Genomic DNA, 27,357 nt, shown 5'->3' on the forward strand with positions numbered 1-27,357 from the left:
GATTTGAGGGTTGGGGCTTATAAATTATACCTGAAAATAATGACTTTTTAAGTAAAGTCCTGCATTCAGGGCTTTTGTGCTGCACTCAAGCCAAGCAAATGTTTACAATGTCACCTGGCACAATGCACAGCGTGTTCATATACAGGTGCACTCAACAGAAGCACAGAAACAGACGGGAAAACAGCACATCCATAATGATCTTTAATGTCAATATATACAGACCTTGAAAGAAAAATATATTTTAAAAAATTAAATGAAATAAATACAATATGATACAATTTCCACAATGTCTTCGAAGAGAGATTCGCGATGCTGAAGCAGGCAGGTCCTCTGGACTTCCTGCTCTTCGTATTCACACTGAGGATTCCCTGTATCCCATCATCCCCCCAATTTGTTGACCTTTAACCCCGTGGGATAAAACCGTACCTACAGCCACTTCACCGTGTAACAATTCACACTTCTTGACCTGGTTTTGATTTTTTTTTTTTAAACACCCACATAAGATAACGACAACCTTTTCAAGGCAAGGAAATAAAAAAAAAATCTATATCTCTGAAGCTACAACAAAAATACTCAATACCTCTGTTAAAAAAAAAAAGCAACGCCTCACCTTGTCTGTGTGCAAACCTCAAGACGCAAAAGAAAAGAGTGAGCAACCTTGTAAGTTGTAATAAATAAATATAGATATATCTGGAAAATATTAAACCAAAACTAGGTGCTTCAACATTTTCTGGAAGAAAGAAAAAAAAAAAACATTGCCCTGTATTTATTACATGGGAATCCTCCAAAGCTATACTGCTTCACTGGGAGCAGCTCCTGCGCTGGGATCTTCTCAACAGCGCCAGCTAGGAAGAGACGCACCGTTTTCCCTGTCCGCTCCTGTGGTCTCGGGAACGGAATGCGGGTTACGGGCAATCCGGATATTTCATACCTTTGTAGCTCAGGCCTTGTGCCCGACTAATAATCCTGAATGACGAATGCAAGCGATTACTTTCTTACTGCCGGATGTGGTTTTTCGCCAAGATGCCGCTCGGGTTTTGGGGATGAACTAGCGAGGGACATAGAGAGAGAGAGAGAGTGGGAACCAGGGCAGAAACAGGTGCCTGCCCATGCTCGCTGCCCACCCCTCCCGTACTGAGCACAGCAGGCCCAGGCCCGGCTGCCCCGATCGCTACCGATCTCTCTCAACGCCACACGCAGTTTGCCGAAGGAGCTCCGAGAGTGGCCAATCACAGTGAATGGAAAGTGAGAGCTGGTGTGTTCCTCGGCAAGGAGACGGTGTTGAAAAGAAAAAAGAAAATGGAGATGTTTTTCCCAGCACTATCACATATGCTTGCTCCTTAAAAAAAAAAAAATCAATGCACGGGGATCCCTCTGTGCTGAATGGGAAAGCAGCCTGCCCCGGATCTGATCTCACAGCAGAGGGAGCAGCATGCCCTGCTCGGGAGAGCTCAGACCCCCTGGACGAGCACATGGGCACCAGTTCTGGGTCAGGAGGACAAGTGGGATTTGCAACGGCCGAGTTTAAGGATAGCGGGGTGGGGAAGAAAATAAAGAGATCCGCAACGCCCGCCCATTCTCCCCCCTCCCGCAGAGAAAACAAACACACCCCGGGGTTTTTCACTACAAGTCCGTGGAGGTGAGCTTCTTCATGCTGCGCCGCTGTGCGAGGCTGGAGGCGGCCACAGGCTCCAGCACGGGCTGGCAGGTCTTGTGGTTCAGTGCAGAGTACGTAGCCGCCATGGCGCCCTGCCGGGAGAGGGAGACAACAGCACGGGGTTAAAAAAGGAAAAAAATCCTTACACTTCTATAGCGCTTTTCTGGACCAGCGCTTTACTGGTAATGGGGATCCCCTCCACCACCACCAGTACACTCCCCACACACCAGCTCTCAGTGAGGAGGAGAGCAGAGTGATGAGGCCAGTTCAGAGATGGGGATTATTAGGAGGCCATACTGGTAATGGCCAATGGGAAATTTGGCCAGGAAGCCGGGGGGTAACACCCCTACTCTTTTTGAGAAGCGTCCTGGGATTTTAAATGCTCACAGTCAGGACTTTGGTTTTACGGCTCATCTGAAAGATGGCGCCTTTCTGCATATAGTGTCATTAGGACCCACACAGGCAGCAGGGTGAGCGCCCTCTACTGGTCCAACTCACACCTCTTCCAGCAGCAGCCTGAGCTTTCCCATGAGGTCTCCCATCCAGGTACTGGCCAGGCTCACACGTGCTGAGCTTCAGTGGGCCGCCAGTGGTGAGTTGTAGGGTGATGTAGCTGCTGGTTTATTCGTGGGGCTCGTAGGCTCATTGTGAGATATTTTACTGTCCCTCTTCATTCCCATTTCCTGCTGCTATCTTCAGAAAGGTGGTCTAGGATGCCTGTGGCCAAGGGAAATGTCTACAAGAAATCCTTTGTTGCCTGTGCTGTCGGTACATTAGACTCAGCTAAGTGACTGCTTCCTGTACGGAGCTCTCGGATTATGTGTAATTTGGGCAGAGCAAGATGTGTGTGTGTGTAAACCCACTGCTGCACGGCCGGAGCTACTGGTTTTTCACGTCAGCTGACGTTGCCAAGTTTATTTGTTTTTGTAGCTTTTCATGATGATGCTAAAGACATATCATCACCCTTCTGGAGGGACAAGGTGTATAACAACAACAACAACAACAACAACAACAACAACAACAACAACAACAACAACCACTGCCACCTCTGTGCACAAATCAGAAGAGCGCCGATGGGAGCCGAGAGGGTGCTGTTCGGTTCCAACTGATCCAAGAACCTCAGCCGGCCCTAACTCTGACGGCTGTATGGGTCCGACACCACTGAGACAAGGACCCCATTAAGGCCCGTTCCCCCCCCCCCCCCCCCTGCCGGGCTGGGAGCAGGGCGTGGCAGCTCCTGCCTGTGCTCAGAGGCGGCTGGCGGATGAGGTGTGAACCTACCTTGACCAGGTGTGGGGCGTCGTGCCGTGTGAGCTGGAAGTGGGGCAGCTGGTCCCGGCAGGCAATCCAGGGGTGCTTTAGCACCTGCTCTGCCGTGTACCGCTGGTGTGGATCTACATGAAGCATATGGGACAACAAGTCCTACATTTGAAACAAAATCGTCACAGGTAGGACCAGGGTTAACACTCCGAACCAAGAAGAAACAACGTTATATATATACATACACACACATATCAAAGGAAGAAAAAACAGACTGTAAACATGGCAACATTTCTAACACACTGAGCTCCTGTTCATCTAGAGGGCAAAAACCCTGTTAAAGGCCTTTCAGATTGCATACAAGTAGATTTGTATCAGATTTATATGAGGATGGTTTTATCTCAAACATGCATGACCTTCTGTGCTGACGGAGGACAGGCTGTGCGTCACTATTACTGTGCTCAACTACTGCATACGGGACTGCAGCGACGTTAAATGCCGAGGCCCAAGCAAACGACCCGGACAAGAGTACCGCCAGGACTGAAACACATCAGAGCTAGAACACAGGTAGACTTCCACCCACCATCACCCTTCCAACTACAGGCATACGCCACCAGTGTCCTGCCACACACAGAGGGTATTTACTAAATACGGGTGTGCTTTCCTCTACATTATCTACATGATCAGTTTCATGCATTGAGGTACTCATTGCAGCACCCTTAAAATGAAAAAGTACCCAAGGGGGGAATTTACTCCAAGTGCTTGGTGCAACCCGTCACCGGACCTGGACTAAGATTCCTCTGCGAGACCCCTTAAGGAATTTCAGAGTCGTGAACTGCAGATCAGACACGACCCCTCCGCGGTGAGAGAAGAGAGGGTGAATCTGTCTCGGTGGTTTTAAATAAATCTGGGCGGAGCACGCCCAACTTCATCACGAGGGCAGCAGGAAGTCTGTGTGTATGGATGTGCTCTGCTACTCTTAATGTGGCGATAACATCTGGGAGCTTGTCCCCAGAGAGGGTGAGGGAACTTCCCACTGATTTTATACAGCTAATGGCACCTTCTTTTACAACATATAAGTGCCAAAAGCAGGGGGCACAGCGTGTTCTTGTGTCCACATGCTAACACATCAGCTACTGTTCCAGTGGTGCATCGGGCGGCGCCAATCCGTACCTTGGAGGTCTCCGAAACAGTGTCCCAGTTGCCTCCACTCAGGGAGAACTTCCCACTGCCGATCCGGAGCAGAATCTCCTCCGGCGTGTCGTTGGGGCCGTTGGCGAAGGGCGTGTACCTGGGCAGGAGACAAGGTGGCAGGACTCAGACACCTGGGCGCAGACCAGCGGGCATCCTCGCCCCCATCGGCGCCAGGGAAGCTGGTGCTCGGCTGGTTGGCCACAGGCCTTTCCCTTTGCACTTCGTCGTCCTGTTAAATACACCACCCTCGATTCTAGTATTTACTGGCCTTGTGCGTCTGCCGAGCATTAACCACCTGCTTCCCACTTCAGTCCTTTCTCTTCTCTGCACGTCAACGGCCAGAAGCCAGCTCTACGACCCCCCCCCCACCCCCAGCAAGGACACCAGGGCAACGTCTTGAGAGGACAGCGCGCCCACCCGGGCAGGATCTGGGCAGACTCACCCCGCCAACATGGTGTAGAGTAGCACCCCCAGGCTCCAGATGTCACAGGCAGCGTCATAGCCCTGCCGCATCAACACCTGCCAGGATGACACAGAGGTCAGGGGTCAGATCACTGTCCCTATGGTCATGCGGGAGGCTGATCCTAGCTCACAGCACCCGTCTTGTCCTACTTCTTAGCGATTCAGAGAGATTTCTAATCTTCATTATTTACATCAACACCAAGAGATGATGTGGAGGTATCCATACGACAGAAACGACTTTTTATATCGGGTGAAGGGGTATCTTTTTTCCCCCCGAAATTAAAAATCTCAAAAGGGTCTCGGGATCCTTCTCAGTTTCCTCCTCCTCTTTCGTGAAGCGAGCGACACGAGGCGCAGGCTGGGATGGGGGGGAGAAAACCGACCTCTGGGGCGACGAAGTTGGCGGTGTAGCAGGGGGTGAGCAGCAGGCCGTTCTCCCCACGCAGCTGCTTGGCAAATCCAAAGTCGCAGATCCGGATGGAGTCGGGATTCCCGGAGTCATCCATGTACAGGATGTTGCTGGGCTTCAGATCCCGGTGCACCACCTACGTGGAAGAAGGCGGCAGCTGAACACCCATGGAATCGGCATGCGTTACTCCTGCGCTTGGCTCCACCATTCATCCCGACTGCCTTCTGGGAATGTCCCGTGAGAGCACAGCCCTGTAAGGACCACATGTCCCAGACTCCTCTGGGGGAGCGAGCTGGAAACAGCAGGAAGCAGAGCCATCTCTCATCGCACATCGAGTAACCCCTTACCAGCCGCGGGGGTTACCTTCCCGAAAACCCTCTGGGTACGCAAGGTCCCGTTGGTTAAACTTAAATATGACCAAAGTCGCCCATGAACATTCATTTTTAAACATTCAACTTTTTCCACCTCTAACAAATGAACACAAACAGACCCATTTAAAATACAAGAGATCTCAACAACAACAAAAAAAAAACGTCAAAATCCTAAAAACAAATGGTCAAAATATAGAAAAAATATTTATTTAAATATTCTTATCGATCAGGCATTCGCTTTCAAATTAACCCAGTTTCGGCAGCACCAGAAAACCTGATCAGCTAAATAAACGATGTCTTCCTCAGCACAGCAGGAACACAGGTATGGCTCTTTCCTCTGCTCGTCCTACCTCCCCTGCTAACTCAACTCAAGCCTATCAACTACCCTACGCTGATGAGAAGCCTTCCAGTCTCCCTCTCCAGAACAATCCTCACAAAAAAAAACAGGTAAAGGTTCAATACATGCCAAAATTAAAAGAGACACAACATTTCGGCTGTAGAGCCTTCTTTAAGAGATCAGGCTCCACTGCCGAAAGTCTGCGTCTCTTTTCCTTTCAGCCTGGAATAAACCTCTTTGCAGCCCTCGCATGCTGACACAGCACCCTACTTGAACCGTTTCACTCAATGCTTGTAAGTCTCATCAGCTTGGCCCAGGGAACTGGTTTTAGGAAAGCAAGGAAAAATTCCCCCCTTTAATTTCGAGTTGCACACCTTTTAGTGGCGTGGGTGACACACACACACACACACACCCTGGCGACAGGAAGAAGAGAGCTCTTTAAGGACGAAGGCCTGGCAGACACCACTAAGCGTGGCTGCCCCACTGAAACACCCCCCCCCGCCGCCTCACCCCCTGGCAGTGCAGGTAGTCCACGGTCTTGGCGATGGTGTAGAGCACGGCGCTGGCTTCGCGCTCCGAGAAATACTTCTGCCGCAGGATCTTGTCCAGCAGCTCCCCGCCCTTCATGAGCTCCGTCACCAGGTACACGAACCGCCCCTCGTCGTACGCCTGGGGAGAGAGGGCCGAGAAAGCTCGTCTTCACGCCTCCCACCACAGGTGCGCGCCAGGACCCTAAACACGGCTCTCCTGGAGCAGCTTCGGAGATCTGATCCGGCCTTTCCGCGCAGCGCCTCCCCGTCTCCGCGGAGGTTTAAATTTGCACGGCACACGCACACACACAAAAATCCGATCGGATTTTCCCTTTCACGAATGAGAAGAGGGAGAAGCGCAGAAAAGGGAATAAAGGTTTAACTGAGGAAGCAAATTCTGCTGTAGCTCTAAGGACGTCTGGTATTACAGGCTGCCCGCTTCACAAACACAATGGTGTCAAGAAAAAAAAAAAGGCAGAGAGAGACGACAGATCAAGCACTTCCAAACACAGAGGTAAGGAGACGATGTGCCACAAAGCGCAGGAATAGAAGCCGGCTGTCCCAGGTTGTCAGGGTTTGCAGAGTGGCGTCTCAATTAAGAGCGAAATGAAAGCGATGCCTAGTGAAGGGCTTGTGTTACTGTTGTCGCTTTGTTGTTGTTGTTGTTGGTGGGGGTTTTTTTTGCCGGGGAGAGAGACTGAGGGGAAAAGAAATAAAAAAAAAAATCGGGATATATATATACGCATAATCGGCCCCTGACAGCAGACAAGCGTGTCGACTGAAATGAGACGGCAGCCGCCGGCGCGAGAGAGGGGCACTGGCGACACAGCGGGGGAAGAACAAAGGGGCTCAGCCAGGAGAAAAGGGAGACGCCGACAGCCCGCACGGGCCTGCTCTCCCCACCAGCCGCGCCGGGAGAGGCGGATCGGAGGAAAAAACAGCAGGAAAACCAGCGCAGAGCCCACTTACGTCCTTCAGAGTGATGATGTTCGGGTGCTGGCCGTACCGCATTAAAATCTCAATCTCCTCCGAAGGGTCGCGTTTGCTCTTGTCGATTATCTGGGGGGAGGAGCAAAAAATATTCAACCACCCCTTTGCGAGCACAACAACCTCCATACCCCCGTCATATTAAAACGAGCACAATGGAGACTGTACATACAAGGTAGAGCACTGGCTACGAAAAAGAGCAGACCAGAGTGATCCAGCCTGACCCTGGCCAACCACGCAGGGCCTCATGCAGATGCTGAAGCAGGATGTTGATGCAGATACCGAGCTGAGTATCTGAACCTTTACAGAACTGAACCTTTACAGCCTTGAACAGAGAAGTTGACAAGGAAACCTGACTTCATCGATCAAAAGCCACAGACTAAATCAACCCAGCAGACTTCTTCAGTACCTACAAAACAACATGGACCTCAGAATACAAGTAGCTTATGTGGAACTGCATTTAAAACTGAGAAAACAGGAAGCATGTCTTTACACAAAGGGTTGTGGGTGTCTGGAACAAGCTACTCGGCCATGTTTGTTGAAGCCGATATGCTAAGATGTGCGACAGCCATGTGATTTCTCGGGGGATTCTTGTGTCAGGTCAGGGGGGTCAAGGTTCAGGGTTCAAAGTTTGGACGGAACCCTAATCTAAGCTAGATCTCAATATCTGATGACCTCATGCGTGGTAGGCATGGTGCTGGGATTTATGAATTAGCAATAAAAACCTTCAAAAAGTAAAAAATATATAACAGGGAAGGTCCAGGGTGATATTAGTTAATCATTTTTAAATTTGGGATGCTTTATACTGAGCAGAGAGTGAAAAGCTGAAGTCACATCACAATAATTATTAAAAATCTCTACATAATTGGTCATTAGTACTTATTATTAAGCATGCCTTTCAGCTTACAACCAACAGCACAATTAACAAAAACATAAGCCCTCACAATGGCGATGGTTATGCGTGTATTTGTGTCGCCACCGCAAAACTGAAGAGAATAAATCAAGACTCCTGCATTGGGGAGAATGCCTTCTCCACGCTCATGTGGCCGTCTCATGTGCTCCACGACCTACACAGAATCTGAGTTTGAATCACGTTCCCTATGAAAACCTCTGCAGGACTGAGAATGAGGACAGCAGTACTGGAACAGTGGTAAGAGACCTTGGGTGCCTTCAGAGCACACCTACCTTTAATCCTAAATTACTGCCTCTTTCCGAAGCAGGGCTAACTAAGCAATTCTAAATGAATTCAGAGTCACAGAGGTGAGCTGCAGCTGGGAGCGGAGGTCTGCTCCTGGCTGGACTGACAGAACCAAGGCTGCCATCCCTAGATGAGAGGGGTCACGGAGCACCCCTGCTGGGAAACGACACCACCACCACTTGTACCTTGACAGCGAACTCCATGCCAGTGACCCTGTGGACGCAGCGCTTGCAGATGGAGTAGGAGCCCACGCCAATGTCCTCCTTCAGCTCGTACATGTCGGAGAACTGCGCCGTGCCAGCGTGCAGCTGCTGCAAAGACAGAGGGGGAGGATGATCAGCCCTTTGCCCGTAGGGACAGGGGAGACGCCAGGGCCAGTGGCACCGACAACAGCACCTCCCCGTCGGGCGCCCCGGGGCCCCAGCGTCCCGAGCGCTCTGCGCTCCTCCCCTGAACCAATATCGCGCTCTTTCAACACTTTCTGTCCGCAGCACCTGCGGGCTCCAGATTTCACATTAGAAAACGAAACCAAAATTAACGTGAAAATCTACAGATGCTTCGGTACAGAACACAAGTTAAAGATCTAATTAGCGAAGCAGGCTTTTAATGAATGGCTCAATTAAGGTGCTGAAAGCTCAGAGGGCTTTGGCGTCCTGAGGCTTGCACATCACCTGTAAGCTGGATGCATCATTTTTTCCGAAACCAAAACATGACTGCTGCGTTTCTCTAGCACATTGATTTTTTTCCCCCATTAGAGGTCTTCCAGACGAACGGAACTGGGCGATGTCTGAGGGCATGTCTTGTTAAAATTGCAACCTAACAGCAGGAGAGTATAAAATGAGGCCAGTGACTGCGAGTGCCTTTACAACTCTACAATCACTTTTTTCAGCTACTGTACTGTACTCATCACAGGACAGGAGTTTTTTCACTGGAAAACAAAGAGCTCTTAATTAAATTAAATCATGCTGTCTCGGGACACAGCAGCTCATCCGACCTGAACTAAGAGCTGGATATTTCCCATTTTGGTGCTTTATTCTATGCAATCCCACGCAGACAGACGCAGAACTGAAACCTCGTATCTCCCCCTGCAGCTCCGGCAGGATTCCTAGAGAATCATGCAGCCTGTAAGACCCGAACCAGTTCAGACTGCTCCGCCATGTGGGCGGGCTTCCATTCCTGCAGCGGCACGGAGTTCAGTGTGGAAACCGCAGCGGCACCTGGATCAGGAGCTGCTCCCAGCGGTATGAGGGATGTTTTCCGAGCTGAGCTGTGGTTATCCGTTTCTGGGCATCGGCTGATTACCTTTCCGAGAGCTATAAAGCGCGGAGCAGAGGGGCAGAGGAAGAATCACCTGGACAATCGGGAGGATGTTAACCAGAGAGGCGTTCTTGCTCTCCTCCAGAGCTGCGGGCGCCACAAAGCTGAAGCCCTTGAAGAGCTGGTGGGCGTTGGCACTGGGGGGCACGCCGGGGGAGTCTGTCACAAAACCAAACACAAGGACGGCTAATCAAACCGGAGCCACCTTCACCACAGCAAGGCACAATCAATCAACCAACCAACCAGTCGATCGGTTTTACTCCCGCACAGGACCTTTCAATCCAGAGCATTCTTTACATCAATTATCCTTAAAAACACACCAAAAAATAAATAACAGTAAAGACACGTCTAAACGTAAATGAAAAGAAAGAACTAGCTTATGAACTGAAGGCCACCGGAAAGAAGTCTTGAGATGAGATTTAAAAGCCTCAGACGCTGGCTGTTGAATATGGTCAGGGAGTGTTCCACTTACGAGGGGATGTGGCTGTGAAAGCTCAGTCCCCCGACGTATGACACGCCGTCTCTTGCCTTAAAAGCTGCAGGGCTCTAACGTTAACGGCACTCGTAAAGCAGAAATGCAAACTGTTGAATATTCAAGGTCACGCTGTGCAACTCTGTCCAAAACGGGCAATGGGTTTGAGTTATTAAGCTCTCAGATTATATCAGACCAGCCCTTATCTCCTGAAATGGATCACCCTGAAAGGGATGCACAGGCCCATAATTTGTTTCTTCTTACCCCGCTGAAGGGCCTCGCTCACCTTTTGGCGTTTTGGCAGTGAACTCTGGGTCGAAGCAGAAAGTGTCATCTGGCTTCCCAGCAGCAGGTTTGAAAGGAGGCTGGATCTCTCTCCGATATAGCTTCTAGAGAGCAGGGGGGGGAGAAACGAGAGGTTATTGAAAAAACAAGCTCTGTGAAAACACTTACTCATATACCTTGGGTGATCCTGCAGTAAATGCATTATGGGAAGAGCTGGCCATCAGGCGGAGAGAGAGGGAGGGAGGAAGAGATTAACCTCCCGAACTCTGCATGAGCAGCCGGCTTCCCGTTCACGCTCGATAAACTGCCGCGGGTTTCTAAAAGCCGCACGCAGAGACCATTAGCACAGCTCTCCTCTCCACCTGGCCCACTGCCCGAGCTCCAGGACGGGCAAGGTCTTGAAGCCCAGCGAAGGAGAGAGCTGGCACTGTGGCCGTCAGCAGAGGAAAAAACCCTTTTCTGATGCAGACGGAAGAGAGGCAGGTATGGTCCCCACCAGATATGATCCTTGAGCACGGACAGAAATGGTGCTGCACGTGCATGTGCTCATTTACCTACAGCGTTTAAGGGAGTGTGCAAAACGGTCTAGTCCTACAGCAGGAGCATGGAACTGAAAAAAACGACAACAACAGTCTTGCATTTCCTGGATGGGCAGGACTTACATTCCAGTCTATTGTTGAAAAGAAAGGATGCCTCTTGATTTCTTCCACGCCGTCAGAGCCAGCACCTAGGAGAGACAGAAACGCCATTCAGATCACTGTGGCATGGAAGCCAGACACAGTGCGCTCTCTGGCTCCCCGTCACACTGCAGTTATTATTCCCTGAGACAAGTCCGACTTGTCAGAACACTTCCAGAGTGCGCATGATTCTAACTAGGCTTGCAGAACAAATGTGCATCATGTTCCCTTGGCCTGCACGATAAAGACTGAGGCAAACACGAAATCCGCAGAGTAAACAGAAAGGAAAAAAGAGGTTCGAGATGAGAGGAAACAGCCGGTATAGGCCCTCTCTGTCCCTGGCCTTACAAATACTCAACGTCATCTCCAAAGGAGAAGCATCCACCCATCAGCAAAATCCGACCGAACAGGAGAGGGAAACGGTTGTGGTTGGCTGTTGGTAGAATAAAGACACTACTTACCCAAACGATTTGCAGGGTTCCGTTTGAACAACATTCGCAAAAGACTTTGAGCCTCGAGGCTTAAAAACTGCGGCATGCCCAGCTTTGCCCTGACGGAAGGAAAAAAAACAACAATTAAGTGCATCCTCACCGTGAAATGACGAGAGGCTAAATTAAATGAAAAGGCAGGTACGTGGACACCAAAGGGCAGTGCCAGGAATGCAAAGCAATACAAAAAGTCTTGAAAAGGAAGACATTTAAAAAACCCAGTCTGCTGAGCTTTGATGTTCTTAAAAAAAACGGACATGGCGCAGTAACGGTACAGTGCTCTTCCGCAGTTTCCAGGGAAAGAGGAGGTTCTGAAGTGACAGGCGGATCAAGACGCACTCGAGCGGCACATTCAAGACTCTTGCAATCACCCCCAGGCCCTGCTCTGCTCTCAGAGCTTCCCTCCCTCCACCCCAAAAACACATGCACCCCGGTTCCCAGTTAAGAGCCCGCGCCAGCCTGGCCTGCAAGCAGGACTCGGCCGGCCGCTGGGAGAGGAGCACTTACTTCAGAATCATGTTCATGGTCTCATTCCTGTCCTTGCCCTGGAAGGGCAGCGTACCGGTGAGCATCTCAAACTGGAGGGGGGGAGAGGAAAAGACATTCCGTTAAACAAACGCCCGGCTGCCGAGCAAGCACATCCCCGCCATTTAAAAAAAGATGCAACAGAAAACTCGCTGGACAGGGAGCTCATCCTATGACGACGCCAAGAGAGACGTCAATACCGACACTTTCAGGATGGTCTTGGCAGGCTCACTTGACAAAGACGAGCGGGACTTTTAAAAACTTCAGTCGAGTCCCCTTCCTTAACTACACAGGCGGATATGAAACGGAGACATGCCTGGACAAAACACCTATCGTAAAACCGAGCAGACACTAACACAGAGGTGTCTGGCTCGCTTTAGCCTGGCGCACCACGCTGTGCCGCAAAGACATCTTAACACAGCAGCAAACAGGAGGCACTGCTGGAAAGAAATGGGCGGAGCAAGTCATTGTGACATACCATTAGAACACCTAGCGACCACCAATCGGCACTTTGGGTGTGTCCTCGCCTGTTGACCACCTCAGGTGCCATGTACTCCACAGTGCCGCAGAAGGAGTATGCTTTCTTATCCTGGTCTACAGACTCTTTACTGAGCCCGAAGTCTGCAAGGGAGGGACAAGCGATTAAAGTCGGAGAACAGACACGCCTCCCACCGGGAGGACACAAAGCACGAAATCTGTCGGGCTACATCTTTCAAATGGAAATGAGTTCTTTCACCAATGTATTTCAACATGAAGAAGTCACAGCTTGAATGTAACACCATTATCATCTGCCAGTTCTATCATGACATGATTCGCATTAATTATATTACTTATTAACAAGAAATAAAAAACAAGCACGTGACAGTGGACAAAGTCTTACATCTTTCAACACTAAAATACCATAGAAGAAATAAAAAGTCCAGTGCAAATGAGGTAACTACGTAAGCATGACCAGCTCTTCCATGCAGTTCACTTAAAGAGATTAGACAAAACATTAAGCAAAACTGGAAATTAAATAGAAGAAAGCAACACACATACCTGTTAACTTGATATGTCCTGCTTCATCAAGCAAAATGCTGAAAATTAAAATCACATTCTCCAATACAGGTACACAAATACATTGCACAGAATTACATTCAATGAGAACAACATGTCGAACAGTACTGCCAAGTCACTCGTATCTGCTTGGGTGCCACACAGAAGATGGCAAGCTCAGGAAAACGACAAGGTCTTGTCTTAAAGAACGGGAGAACGACTTCTACGGCTTACGCTGCAGAAATCCAGCTACAAGTCAGAACTTTGCTTCTGGAGATTTGGCAGAACTGCTCGGATTTTATCAACTCAAATTAAAGACGTGATGAAAACCGTTGAAATTCCTCTAATCATAACCTGTATAGCGTATTTACATTATAACATATATGTACAATACATAATCAAGCAAAACTTAGAAATATTGTTCACATTACACAATGAAATGTATGCACTAAGCAGTGCACAAATTATGCTTTTTTTTTTACAAGTGTTTCAGAAGGCCTATGCTGGGCTTTAAGAGGCTAGCTCTACACCTGTGTCTCAACACAGAGAGAGGAAAGGTTGCAAAGGGAGAGGAATACATTACTTTTCAGGCTTCAGGTCTCTGTAAACAATGCCTAGGTTGTGAAGGTGGTCCAGGGCAAGAGCCAGCTCTGCAAGGTAGAATTTCACATCCTCCTCTGTAAACATAACCTAATAAGAACTGGATAGATTTACCTTCTGTTCTCTGTCTTCATGAAAATCAAAAGTCATGATAAGAAAAAAAAAACACACACAGAACAAGAACACAAGCAATTTCATTTCACAAAGAGGAGCTATGAGACATTATTCAAAAAGCACAGCAAAAACAATAAGTGAAGCGTTAAAGCAGCAAATTCCTCAGTGATTCATTCTGTCACAGAAAGTCAGACAACCCCCTCGCCCTCTTCAGGAACACAACGGGGATGGAAGCTATGTGGGGAATGAAGGTTCGTTATTCAGGGAATAGATTCCTTGGAAACTGTTCAAAAAAAGTCTGTAAGGGCTTCCAAACAAAAATGTCAAGGGGAGGGAGAGGGGACTGGCATCAGACGACCCCACATTTTAAACTGGAATTAGTTTCCTGTATGCTGACATGTGCTTCATATACCCTGCTCATAGAAGCCCAGGCCCAATTGCTTTTGCCACAGTGATTTAAAACAGCGAGCCAGCTGGCATTGCTGACCACACACATCAGCGTGGAGATGAGGGGGGTGGGCAGGCAGGGCTTTCACTCCATCAGTAATGCAGAACTCATTAGGATTCCTCTAAAAAACTACACCCCTTCTGTACTCTGGGCCTCCATGCATCTTGCAGGAAAAACATATCTGGGCGACTTAAATTTGCATTAATTAAATTAATTTTCTTCGAATTTCCCCAACCAGGTAAGCAATTCATACAAACAAGGCTCTTAAAGGCAGAGGCAGCATCTCCCACCACCCCTCAAGTCCCAGCTGGGATTTGAACCCCCAATCTTCCAGTTACAAATCTGGACTCCTAAGGGATACTCCCACCTGCTGCCTTAGTCACCCTGAATTGACATGCAGTCTCTTAAGACACTGCAGGTAAAACTCACAAAAAACTCTCGTCTCGCAGTAAGGGAAGAAGACCGGCTTACCTCTTTGGATAAGCGAGTAAACACATCTCCGCCCCTGAGAAAATCCAATATTAAATAGAGTTTCCCTTCTGTCTGAAAGGCTGAGGGGAACAGAGGAGGAAAAGAGGAAGTCAAGGAGGGAGAGAGCTCAGGCCAGGCAGGGATTAGAGCTCTGCAGGGGGCTGGTGTTATCTGCATCTTGAGCACTTGGCAACAATCACAGCTAATCCCTCCCATAACATGAGCTCCAGCGACTCCACAGCCAGCTTCACTTGAAGACAGAGGCACTGACTAATGGCCAGTACAGTGCGTGACAGAGAGGAGAACTAGCTCAGCTGGAGCAGATCCCTGTCCGTTTGCTCAGGAGTGCTTTCTTTAGCCTTTCTCCTGGCGCACTGTGTGGGACTCTTTCAGAAGTGCCTTGCTGGAGTTCCTGGCTAATCAAATTGCTAGCGACCATACGAGCCAGAAGGGCCCCAAACAGCTTCCTTGTGTTCATAACCCTTCTCACATCCCTGGCTAATAGATGCAAGCGTACAGCCCCGTTAGATGTCACGTTACTAATGCACTATTGAGTGGGTGGCTTGGCCAAGGAGATAATAAGGAGCCCTGTGCACAGCACATCAGGACCGATGCATTAGGACGTTTCATCTGTTTTGCAAGTGAGAAAGCACTGCACTGACAACTGTTAAGAGCATTATACGTGGTCATCCATGTTTGCAATATACTGCAGCCCGTATAGGGCACATCGGTACACACAGAAAGGACAGGAGACTCACCATAGTGCAATTTGACTATAAAAGGGTGATTCACTTCCACCAGTATGTCCCGTTCCATTTTCGTGCGAACGCGATCCCTCACTGTCAAAACCAAAAGAAAACGGCGAGTTTATACAGAGACGGCGTTCGGAAGGGGGGAAAGGAGTAAGAGAGACGGGACGTTGAACGTCACTGCACAAAAATCACACCTTCGGGGCACACCCCACGCCAGCCCGATAAAAGCTCAATCTCTGCCCCGCGCGCGCCAGCATGATGCCGAAACCTCCGGAAGCGAGACGACCCCGAACGATCCCCGACAGTTTCACAAATCTCTGCCACATGGAGAGGGAGGCCAGCTCAGAGAGCCCTGCGCCACTCAGGGGGGCACAGCGTCTGCGCCCAGGCCCCCCCACCGCTCTGTGCGTCTCCCACTTCCACTCTTCCACCTGGCTGCGAGTCACCCCGACGCCGAGCTGCGTGGGCGGGCCAGGCCGGAGGCGGATTCCGGGTCCTGCCGCGTCCCCTGCACAGTTCACACACCCTTTCACAACCCAACCCGCACTGACGGCCCAGGAGCCCATTTTTGGGGGGTGGGGCTGTAAGAGCCACTTCTCAAATAAGGTGCCCCTGTTGTCACCCACAATGCACCCGGACAGGACAGCGGCCAACCAGCCCGAACAGGTGGCTGCCAGCCCCGTCACTGGGCACCCCCTTCATCAGCTCTTACAGCCCTTCTGTACTGTATCAGCTGTCCTCACCGACCCATACACCCCGCCCCCCAGGAAGAAAACACAGGTCCGGAGCGTGATCCAACTGCGGGGGTGACTCCGTCCTCCGAACACCTCCGTCTCCCTGCGGAGCCCGACCCCCTCCACAGCCCCCCCGCACTGTGCCACTGTGCAGAACCTGACACGCTGTGGAGGGCCCTGCGTCGTTCGGCGCGCCCTACAGCACGCTCTGCCAGTTTTAAAGAAAAAGGAGCGCACACGATTCACTGCGAGTGAAAACCACACGAGTGTACCCAGAACCTCGTCTGAGGAAAAAAAACAAACACTATTCTTTTAGCGCAGACAATCAGCTTAAGGAGGGGGGAATGACCCGCAATAACCAGGACTAGCGGTCCCAGTTCTCCCTACACGCTTCCGTTTCTGCCGACCTCGCTCGGGACACGAGGCAGGTGTGGCAGAGGAGCCGGACTCTGGACGACACTCCGGCAGCAGACACTGACACCCGGGGGGCTCGGGGCTGCACCTGCAGGCGGCCGAGCACAAACGCAAAGACGTTGCAGGACCCGCCCCAGAATGCACAGAGAGAACCCTGCCCGCGCTCCAGGCCTCCTGGGCAGAGCTTACCTTTCAAAGACGCTTTCTTCAGCACTTTCATGGCGTAGAGCTGCCCGGTGTCGGGACCCAAAATCTTCCTGACCAGAAACACCTGCCAAGACAAGAGGCCGGGACAGAAGCCCAACGTCAAGGGAAGCAGAAAGCTGTCTGGCTGCTTGACCAGAGGCACACAACGGGAGACCCCGAACCCCCAGACTCACACAGCAATGCTACAGCCCCACCCCAAACACCCCAGCGCCGTGTCCTGTCACGCACAGCCCAAGTAAACCCCCCTACTGCAAAAGGTGGTCCCACTGAATTGCACTGAACAAGGTCACCATAACCAAGAACATATTCAGAATACACTCCTATTGACACGTTAATCAACCCCCTGGCCCCTGACTGGGGACCGGCGCGAGGCCAATGGATCTCTGGAGGAACCTTCAATAACGTCACCGACTTGCTGTGGATCATTTTCAGGACAGGTATCGGGGAGCAGGTCACTAAGGTTCAACACAGGTTGAGGCACATGGTCCTACTGGATATGTCGAACACGTGCCCTAATGATCTAAAGCAGCTGAAACTTCAAGGGGAGACGGAAAACAGCCAAAGCTGCAGACCATCATCGCCGGTAATCCCACGGTCTCTGGGCGAGACAGGACTGCAGGTGTCCCCACAGTGAGCGCTGCCCCCAGGAGTAAGGGGAACGGCCTTTCAGCGCACCTGCCACAGGTGCTCTCACCTTTCCAAAGGAGCCCTGGCCGAGAACCTTGAGCAGCTCGAACTGAGAGGGGTCCGCCTTCTCACACCCCTCTTTCACGTGATGAGTGATGGGGATCTCCTTAATGGTGCCCTCGTCCTGCAAAGGGGACACGGGCGTCAAAAAGAGTTCAAGTGACGGCAACCACGCGTCGTCGATATGTTACGGCCCTTGTCTCACAAAGCACATGCATGCAAACCAAGCCCCAGCAGCTCTGGGGTCAATATCTCATCCCCATGTACTAACGGGGGCTTGTGATCGCAGATGAGGAATTTCTCTGAAAGATGGAAACTACTTACAGACAAGGTGAGGGACCATGGGACAAATCAGCAGAACTGTAATAGTAACCAAAGGTATCCAAACACTTCTTCCCCCAAGTTAATAGATATATAAAAGTAATTATGTCAAATTAAGACTCGGGTAGGTCACAGCAATATTATCAAGCTCATCTGCATATCTCAGATGTTTTTTGGGGATAGTTTTGTTTGGAATATGATTGAAAAGAAGGGTGATCAATGATATCATTTGCATCATCATACATGAAAATGTACATATATGAGAATTTAATGCAAGATATGTATACGTGCACAAGACTGTTTTAGAAATCTCTGTAACTTGTTTATGTTGGTGGGCTTGCGAATGGAAAGAAAAAAAATAAAAATTAAGTTGCAAAAAGCTGACCCCCGCTACTGTATCTGGTCAGCACTGTAAAATCATTAAATTCATTTAGCCAGTGCCCCTTTCTGACTTACACCTGCTGGAAAAAGGCTGGAAAGCTGGATATCTTACTGGAGCAGCTCGAGACGCGTGCCTTGCTCAAGAGCACACCAGCGGGGTCCCACGGCCCTCGCCACCAGTTCACTCCGAGGAGCTGCAAACTCATTATTGACGAGCACGAGCACAGCCCGTCCTCCGAGGGGACAGAGCCGGCGTAATGCGTTTCAGAGAGCGGGTCTCCGGGGCTGACCGCTGTAATTAACGCGGCACAGCCAGGGAAAAGGAAACAGGAACCGTGCACCAGTGCAGGGGCGTGAAGAGATGCCGTGATCCAGTTGGGCGGCTTTCAGAATTCCTTACACGTGCTCTTAATTGATTCCTTAGTGCGGAAAAGCCTGGAATCGGCCCCAGAGTCCCACAGACAGCTCCTCGGCTCAAGGCCACTCGGAGCCTGCGAGTCGGAGATAAGTTCAGACAGCCGTCGTATCGATGAACCCGGCACGCAGCCGGGCCTTGAACAAGATGTGTTCAGCTAGATACCAGGCAGGGGAAGATAATTCACTGAATAATTAATCACGCTGTGATCCCTGTACAAGACCCACCGCTGCCGAGAGAGGAGAGAGGAGAGAGGGAGGGGGGAATGAAACTTCAAAGACAGGCTAATCAGCTTAGCAGCATGCCAATCTGCTACACGCTGGCCGGGACATTAGCAGGTAAATTATTAAAAACCTGCAGTCAGTCAGTAGAGCATGGATTGGCTTGTACATGATTTAACACCTACTGGAGAGGTTTTCTCTGCGAAAGCAGAGGGGCACCAGAATATCCGGAAATGTTTTCAGCGTGCTTTTATAAAGAAATGATAAAAACAGCCAATTCTTTCCCAAAGACTCGAACAGGCTCAACCTAGATCAAACTGGCTCTTTGAAAACCTTCTAAATCCCCTCTTAAAAAAAAAAGCACTGAAGAGCTGTACAGTGTTTTACCTCAACCCAGTGTTTCCCCAGCTCCTGTCTGAAGAGGCCTGCTAGCAGCTCAGTTCTTTGATCTAGTCAGCATCTCATCTTGTTTTAACACCTCTGCTACCACTGCCCTGCACTTGCAACGCAGCAACCCCCTGACAGATCAAAACCTCCGAGAAGGACTTTGTTGGCGTCCTGACATTTGCAACCTTCATCAGCTCCTGTAAATCAACCGTAGAAAAACACTCTTGCACCTGCAGTCTCATCACTGTTCTTCCTCATTTTAATCTGGGAGCAGGGGGGATACAAACAGCATCCCAGGATGCACATGGGGTGTCAAGGACAAAGTCAGAGGCTTTGTACTCACACAGTGGGAGATGGATTCTCCTTCTTCCATCGGCTCATCCATGATCTGATGCCCATTGACCTGAAATGACAACACAACCGTGAACAGAAAGACACGTCGCTGGGGACACTCGGTCACTCTGGGGTCCCCGGACGTCCTCGCTCAGTCCTGGATCTTCACCAGCGAGACAGCTGGGGGGGGGGTTTGGATTGGTAGACCTTTGCATCAGCTGCAACCATCAATCTAGTTTCATTAGCAGATCCAACATCTAACACTCCTCCGACGCCGTGCCCGGACAGAACATACTCGTTTACAAGAGAAACTGCCGTAAACCGAAAAGGAATTTTTCAAATTGATGGGCGAACCGAGACTGGATTCTGATGTGGCCAAGTCTTCACTTTTAATGGGACACTTAATTAATTAAGAGGAAAGAGAAAATAAAGCAGTTTACGCAATGCCATCATATATAATATATATTCTGGAGAAGACCCTTAACGAGCTCTTGCCATTTCGCCACTGTGATTGGGGGGGGTGGGGGTCAAGACCAGTTCCTATAATTCCTAGCGACTGGACTGCATCCTCTGTCAACACAACACAAACAGGAGTGGCGCTCCTTGCAAGACGGACAGATCCGTCACAATTTCTTCAGCGCAGCAACCCGGCCGGCTCGCAGAGGTGTTCCTGCGGGCTAACGAGGATCTTCCACACTGCCCGAGGACTCGGAATCACGAGCCGGGTCACAGTCCAGAGGCGCCCACCCGGCCCACCTAGCTCGTTCAGATCCAAGAATCTCAACCCCCGCTGCTTCTTGAAAGACACCTGGTGCCTGCATGGGCTCCCAAGGCACGGCCGGGGTGGCCTGCTCCACACTCCCACAACCCTTGGTGTAAAGGGTCCGGGGTCTCCCCGTCTGGGGGTTTTAAATGCACTTGCAGGTAACTTCCCTGGCCCCCTCTGGGTGGCCCATGATTGCGGATTCTGAGCTCTGCAAGCAGGGCGTGCAGAGCCCCGTCTTCGAAAGAGGAGGGAGGAAAACCTGTTCGCTTTAAACCCACATCCTGCAGCTCGGGAACTTTCTCCCCGTCTTCAGAAATGAAAAACTCCTTCAAGTCCTTCCTGTCGGAGCTGGAAGGCCGGCGCGGTTTTCATCTTCTGCACAAACATCACCCCCACCCCCTCGTCCTTGGCGTCTGGTTACTGTCATTTCGCATCGCCCTCCGGGGTTAAAGCGCCGCCTGCTCACAGGCTTAAAAACCAAAGCGCGACGTCACTCGCGAAATTCCTTTCATGCACGACTCATCTCCGGGCGAGGCGGTTATATAATGAAGGACCTTGCGCACAGTATTATATAACTCCACACAAGCCGTTGCATAAGTCTGCATGCAGCAGGAAGAGATTGAGGTCAAACGCTGCAGCCAGAAGCTCAGGCGGAGACCGGGCATCCTCCACACGGGGCGGCTCCGGCTCCAGAGAGCTTTTCTCGCCCTGGTGCAGACAGCAAACAAAACCAAAACAAGAAAGTCGTCTGTCCCACTTCCCAACGCCCCGCGCACCCCCCACGCCCGTCTGCCCGCAGCCGGCGGTTTCGCCGCGGGGCGTGATCCGGAGCGAAGCTCCTCCAGGGCGGTCAGCGCCACTCCCCGCTGTCCGGCCGCTTCTCTTCCTCCTCTCTGGCCCGCAGCGAGGAAGTCTCCCATCCGGCTCCGCGCTCGGTGCGCAAACCACAGCTGCAATGAAACCCGTTTTCTTCACCCACCCACTCCCCCCACCCCGAGTGTGCGCGCTGTGGGTTTTCCCGAGACCTGCAAGTCCACGGGGATCCGCTTCGTACTTCTCTCGGAAGTAACGGCGCAAAAAAAAAGTTGTCGTTTAACGAAGCGCCAGACGCCAGTGCCGGAAACGGGTCAAACCGAAACCGGGTAACTAAGGGGGGGGGGGGGGGAGGGTCTCCCTGAGGATCTGAACCTTTTTCCTGGAGCCGCGGAGGAGAGACGCCGCTCCCCCCCACCAACCCCCCGGGTTTGAGAGTCGGACTGAAATGTAAACAAAACCGGAAAAGAGGGCGACCGCGGTTACCCGAGCACGCCGCCACAGGGAGGCCCGTATCGTCCTGCGGGCGCAGTATTTATGTCGATGTGTCTGTGCAACACACCCAGAGGAGACAAACAGGCGGCTCGCACCCCCCTGAGCGAGTGAACGATTCCCATCGCTGGCAATGTGCTCAAACCGGCCAAAGCAACGCGCACAAGCACAATGCCGAACGGCACTCCTCTGCACAGTGTACCGGGCACCCCGAGTCACGAGTCGCGGTGCAGCTGTTGATGTACTGGACAGCTCTAGCAAGCACACATCTGGACACACAGAGACACCAGCACGGGGAGCAAGAATATTCAACGGCGACAACTTTTTAACTGCTTTTACTTCAAGATACACCCCTCACATAAAGAACAGCTGATAGTATTAGGTTTTGCCTTCTGTGAAAAAAACACCCGTGTTCATTTTATGTTTTTCATGCTACAGATAAAAACTGGAAAAAGATGAAGTCGTTAAAAATGAATAATATCCTGCATATACAAACAGGCTTTGCAGGGTCAGGTTTCCCCAATATTAACTGAAAGGGGGTCCCAAAGTCGAGGTGCACAGACAGCGAAGGCCCCATCACCCCACGACCTTCAGTGAGATCTCGGGGAAACAGCGGAGCTGAAATAAAGGTGCAAAGTTCAGCGATGAGAGGTCAGGACAAGCCAGTCCAACCCTCGAAAAATACTGGACAGCAGCTGGGCACTTTTGTCTGCTACATCAAGCACTAAGCGTAGCCTGCGCACCCCTAAACACCTGTCCCCTAAATCCTCACACAACCTGAAATGCAATCGCGATGCATGCCTTAAACAAACCAGCTACATCCGATATCACTCTCCGCAAGACGGAAGTGGTCCTGGAGTTCTGCTTTGCTTTGAATAAATCAAAGCAGGATGGGACTGAAAAACCCCACAGCTTCTTAGCCGCCGATGCCACGGGAGATGAGTGGAAGTGGGCGGGCGCGTGGGCTGACGAGCAGCCGCCGAAGTCCCCGATCCACCGCAAGACCGTTTTCGAACCCGGTTGCAGCTGGCGTCCAGGGGCTGTGCTGGAGCACCCAGATATCCGCGGTTGTACTGGGGAGCGCTGTGCAAACAAAACCGCCCTGCCTGCATTCCTGAGGGGGGGGGGTCCGAATTCCCAGTCTCTTCCTCTCCCACTTAACCCGAGCTGCCAGACTTTAAATCAGGACCCCTCAGCTCCAGGGCAGTAGCTGCTGGGGCAGATGGAAGACAAGGCCGGCGTGGACTTTAATACAATAAGAACCGAGCTCGGGGGGGCGCAGCTGACATGCCTCTGCCCCCCCAGGGGCCCGCAGCCCAGGAGAGAACCAAAGACAACAGGAGCTCCTTCGAGGGAAGACGGGCCAACGAGAGTCTCTCCGGGCGAACGAGAACGTCACCAGAGAGACCCCCCTCCTGCAGTGCTGAAGACCGACAAGCTTGCACACGGGGGCACCTGTGTGGCTGAAGGCAGGTTCCGCGATCACGCCCCTGCGAGTTGCTCCGTTAGCCGGTCAGCACTGAGCTCAGCTCCCCGGCGGTCAGCTCGCCTTGCAGTCTTTCCTCAGAGGGTCTCCCCTGCCCCCGGGCAAGGACCGGGAGGGAGATCCCTCGCACAGAAAGCTACCCGCCGAAGGCAGCCGCAATGAAATCAGCAGAACGGGATCCGAGGCACCTCGGCGCGCTCAATCTGCCTGCCTGGCAAGCCCAGCTGCCTCAGCTCCTCCCAGACGGCCCCACACGCTCTCCCGTGAAAGTTAAACACTGTCAGGACACCGCGATCGCATCCATCAGGCCAAGGGAACGCAGGCCGGAAATACATCCCGGGCCGCGAGGTGTCTCCTGTTTTTAAGGATGTCTGCTCGCCTTTCTGACGGAAACCGAAGGCTTCTAAACCAAACCACCTCACTGTACAGAACTGTACGCACACGAAGTCCTTCTGGATTAAGTATTGGCCCAAAAAAAAAAAAACGTACAAGGATGCTTTATGCTGCTTGCACCTGTTCCACGTTCGGCTGACGTCACCGAGATCTCTTTTAAAAAGTGAGGCTCTGCTCTCCTCCCCAGGTGCCCAGGTGTGTGGGGAGCGTTCTGGCGCACCCTGGCTGCCGCTGCATCATCCAGGTGGGGCTGCACACTGGTGGTGGTGGAGGGGATCCCCATTACCTGTACAGCGCTTTGAGTGGAGTGTCCAGAAAAGTGCTTGCTAAGTGTGTGGAATTATTATTTGTATTAGAATGACCTGAAGGACACATAAAGGCACTTATGTATGAGCTGGCGAAGGAGGAAAAGGCCCTGAAGATCAGGCAAGGCGTGAGGGAAAAAGACTTTTATCAGACGCTACTGGGGTGCCACCAGTTTACGACAGGGAGACATTCCCGGGCCCGCCTGCCTGCCTGCTGGCTGCAACCATTCCGACTCGTGCCACGGATATCTCCCGGAGCCGCGGGGCCCACAAAGACCGGGCTTCACCGCCTTCAGTTCCGCGGAAGTGAAGCCCTTCGACAAGGACGCCGAGGAAAGCAAGAGGCGTGGCTCACAGCTCGCCGAACTCTGTTTCTGCTCCGGCCAGCGCCGAGTCGCGCCCAGACCCGCTGCGACCCGGCGGTACAGAACTCCCCCATTCGAGAACGTCACGGGACAAAGGGGCAGCTGCTGGCTAAAGGTCAGAGAGTGTTTTTTTACCCCCACACACAAATGGGGCTATTGTCGCTCCAACAGCAGCTGTGTCCCGGGTATTAACGCACACTAGAAGGCACGGGAATCCAAAGGATAATGGAACCGCAGAAACGGAGGTGGCTACCCATTCAGTCACGTTTCTTCCGTTCACTGAGCCCCGCCTGTTTCCTGACCACGACCACCGTTTTTACGACGAAGCCCCGTAGCGCGGATCAGCGCCTGCCCGGGCCGGCTCTGGCCCGACTCGCCCAACAGGTTCAACTCATCCCCCTCCCGCCGACCCCAGCTTCAGGATACAAACAGAACGTCTGCAATAGAGAAACTGTGGGGTTGGGGGGTGCAATTTCTTCTTCTTCGGCAAAGTTTGACAAATGCACCTGCGCGCAGCATTTATTTTTGTTTGGGGGGGGATGGTGATGGTGACTACCCCCTCCTCGCTTGGGGACAAACGGGTTTGTGTGTCTGTGCTCATCCGTGTTGGGCTCTGCGGGGATGCAGCGTCCTGAACCTCCGTCACCGTCTCTCGCAGATCCCCGGTGCCAGGCGTCCCACAACACAACTGACCCCCCCCCCAGCACCCCACAAATCCCTCCCACGCAGATCTTCTTCCCCCAGTCTGGGGGACGCGCGGACGGGTGTCGGGGGGTGCTGTTCGCGAGCGCGCCCCAGTTCTCCCTCGTTCTCCGATCGTTCCAGCAGCAAAAACAACAACTGTGACGTCGACGGCCGGGCGGGGGGGGTGTGTTGTAATCGCTGGTCAGCACGACACGACTCCCAAAGCGCTCCTCTCCCTTTGCAACCCGCCGCGCAGTTCGGCGCTGTATGCGAACCCACCCCCCGGGTGGAAGAGATTAATGACAACGGGCGAGCCGGGCGGCCGGCAGCTCAGATCCCCCCCAACCCCCTTGTTACAACTCGGGTGTTACCACCGGCAGGGTGGATTAAATCCACGCAGGGATCAATTCAGAGGAAACGTCTTTCTTCGGAGCCGCACCACAACCACGCGTGTGAAGCGCCACTGAATTCTCCACTTACAGTTCAGTTCCTAAGATCGCCAGAAAAGGCACTCCAAAAAAAAAAACTAGAAAGCAAAAAAGGTAATACCTTAACGTTTATTTGACAGCAGGAAAGACAGAAGTCTCTCAGTGGCCCCCGACTTCCTACCCAATAGCAGTTAAGGCATGTACAGTACAACCTCAGCCCCACATACACATAGTTTCACATAAATCAGCACCCTCCGATCCACGAGATCTGAACACCGCAGAGAGAAAGCGGTCAAAAAAACGACCCTGTTTTAAATACGGCACCGTCTGTACAACGCACAATATCTTCAAATAGGCAGATGCGCTGACAGCCACTCGCTAAATCAACCTGAAAAAAAAAAACCCACCAGGAGATTTTCTCGCGTTTAAACGACAGACACAGCCAGGGATTGTGCAAGGGATTCGGCGCTCTCGTCCCACAACCTGCAAAAGTGAACAGGCTGCGCTGTCCCCCCCCATCTGCAACTACGCCCGCCGGAGGAAAATGGAAAGGATCTGTCGGCTGGGGCTTTCAGCTCCGGCGGCTCTTCTTCGCCACAGCACGTTTACGGCAGGAAATGAAACTGTGCCAGTGGACAGTTTAAGGTCTTCGGGCGGACATCGCAGTCCCGAATCCGACAGCCAGCTGTGTTATTGGATGACCGAGGCCACCTCAAGTTTAAGCCCCCCTCGTGAAATTTAAATTTCTAATGACGGCAGACGAACCACACAGGCATGGACTCGTCTTAAATCCCCACTTCAGCCGCTTTGCTACGCTCGATACACATGCAAACTTGATGTAGTGCGGGTCAGCTTCCTAATATAAGCGCACACCGCCGGGGTGACAGTCGCAGGGGAAAAGAGAAGCGGTCTGATTTCTGCCCCTTTCGCTCCACGCAGTGCTCTGCGTGGCCCCGGGGCAGTACTGACAAGACACCCCGAGCTGGGGCCACCCCGATGCGCCGGACTCGGGCGACTCATCCCCGTCCGACAGGCGCGCACCCGCGGCGCAGCCCTCGGTCCTCAAAGTTAAAAAGCTCGGTCTTCATGCTTCAGAATTACAGACCGGAGCCCAGTGAACAGAACTGCCCCGCTTTAGGCCTACCGCAGCCGAGCCGACGCTAACGACACCGAGCCCCATCTCACTCAAGTCCGCCCGTGGCAGTCACCGGCGACACGGCCAAGGGGGGTGCTTCGACCACACGAACGCGTCCGATGCAACCACATACCTCGCTACAAACGCTGTGCACCTCCATTTTGTGCCAGGAATCCTGCGGCTGGGCGAAAGGCATCGTAAGTCACCCTAGCGCCGTGTCTCAGAGAGCATTGCTGGCGCTGCCCGCCCGGGTGTATCCCCCTCCTTCTTCGTCGCTGGAGCGAAAAGGACCACTCTCGCCCGCCTTGCAGTCTTCCGCCCGGTGCTCTGGGAGAGGGGGCCAGACGGCAAACCGGCGCCGGCGAAGGGGTCTGTCGGACTGGCTTAATCCCTGCTCGGCTAAAAAGCCCAGCGCTTTTTTTTTTCTTCCTAGAGATGCGAATATGGCCGCCACTCTATTACCTGAGCAGCATGGAAACACAGCGCCGCGCTGACGTAGCTCTGACGTCACCGTGCTCAGGATTCCCCCCCATCCCAAACAGCGAACATTCGACAGATGATAACAGGAAACAATAGTGACAGCTGATACCGAAATAACCAGAGCTGGACGGGTTTGACTACTAATGCTAAGCTGCGTCGTCTTCTCTGGTATGAAACAAACAAAAAAAAATTCCCCTCCAGGTTTCCGACGATTTAGGGATTCGGAAATGTTTTGTTGTTGTTTTTTTTTTTTAAAAAAGGCAGCGTGCGGGGGCTCAGCTTGTATAATTGAGTCAATTTGAAACAGCCCGCACACCCACG

The 27,357-nt window shown here is 51.9% G+C and overlaps 1 protein-coding gene across 3 annotated transcripts; it reads right to left on the reverse strand.

Moving 5' to 3' along the window:
• Nucleotides 1–188: 188 nt before the first annotated feature.
• On the reverse strand, nucleotides 189–27,054 carry rps6kal (ribosomal protein S6 kinase a, like). Of its 3 annotated transcripts, none has more exons than XM_006632870.3 (22): nucleotides 26,690–27,053; nucleotides 19,700–19,759; nucleotides 17,639–17,755; nucleotides 16,927–17,008; nucleotides 15,596–15,676; nucleotides 14,838–14,917; nucleotides 13,788–13,894; nucleotides 13,208–13,245; nucleotides 12,648–12,790; nucleotides 12,152–12,222; nucleotides 11,618–11,706; nucleotides 11,142–11,206; nucleotides 10,481–10,583; nucleotides 9,757–9,881; nucleotides 8,591–8,713; nucleotides 7,190–7,279; nucleotides 6,201–6,359; nucleotides 4,957–5,118; nucleotides 4,554–4,630; nucleotides 4,091–4,208; nucleotides 2,939–3,079; nucleotides 189–1,749 (listed from the first exon to the last, which is right to left on the reverse strand). In XM_006632870.3, the coding sequence occupies exons 1-22, from the start codon at nucleotides 26,750–26,752 to the stop codon at nucleotides 1,624–1,626; spliced, it is 2,220 nt and encodes a 739-aa protein (XP_006632933.2). In that variant the 5' UTR covers nucleotides 26,753–27,053; the 3' UTR covers nucleotides 189–1,623. The 3 variants fall into 3 exon arrangements, 2 of the variants coding, with proteins under 2 accessions (XP_006632933.2, XP_015207163.1); XM_015351677.2 differs by having other exon boundaries at nucleotides 8,591–8,716; nucleotides 26,690–27,051; XR_001478900.2 differs by having other exon boundaries at nucleotides 1,580–1,749; nucleotides 2,939–3,051; nucleotides 8,591–8,716; nucleotides 26,690–27,054.
• Nucleotides 27,055–27,357: the final 303 nt, after the last annotated feature.

This window comes from Lepisosteus oculatus, chromosome 8 (assembly GCF_040954835.1).
Source record: "Lepisosteus oculatus isolate fLepOcu1 chromosome 8, fLepOcu1.hap2, whole genome shotgun sequence".
Taxonomy (NCBI): Eukaryota; Metazoa; Chordata; class Actinopteri; order Semionotiformes; family Lepisosteidae; genus Lepisosteus; species Lepisosteus oculatus.

Excerpts from the sequence above, each read along its gene's own strand:
- rps6kal (XM_015351677.2), bottom strand. The coding sequence starts at position 26,752 with ATGCCTTTCGCCCAGCCGCAGGATTCCTGGCACAAAATGGAGGTGCAC. Across the intron at positions 7,280-8,590 it reads GCATGGAGTTCGCTGTCAAG|ATAATCGACAAGAGCAAACG; the intron begins GTACAAGTGGTG and ends TCCTCCCCCCAG. Across the intron at positions 1,750-2,938 it reads ACGCCCCACACCTGGTCAAG|GGCGCCATGGCGGCTACGTA; the intron begins GTAGGTTCACAC and ends CTCTCCCGGCAG.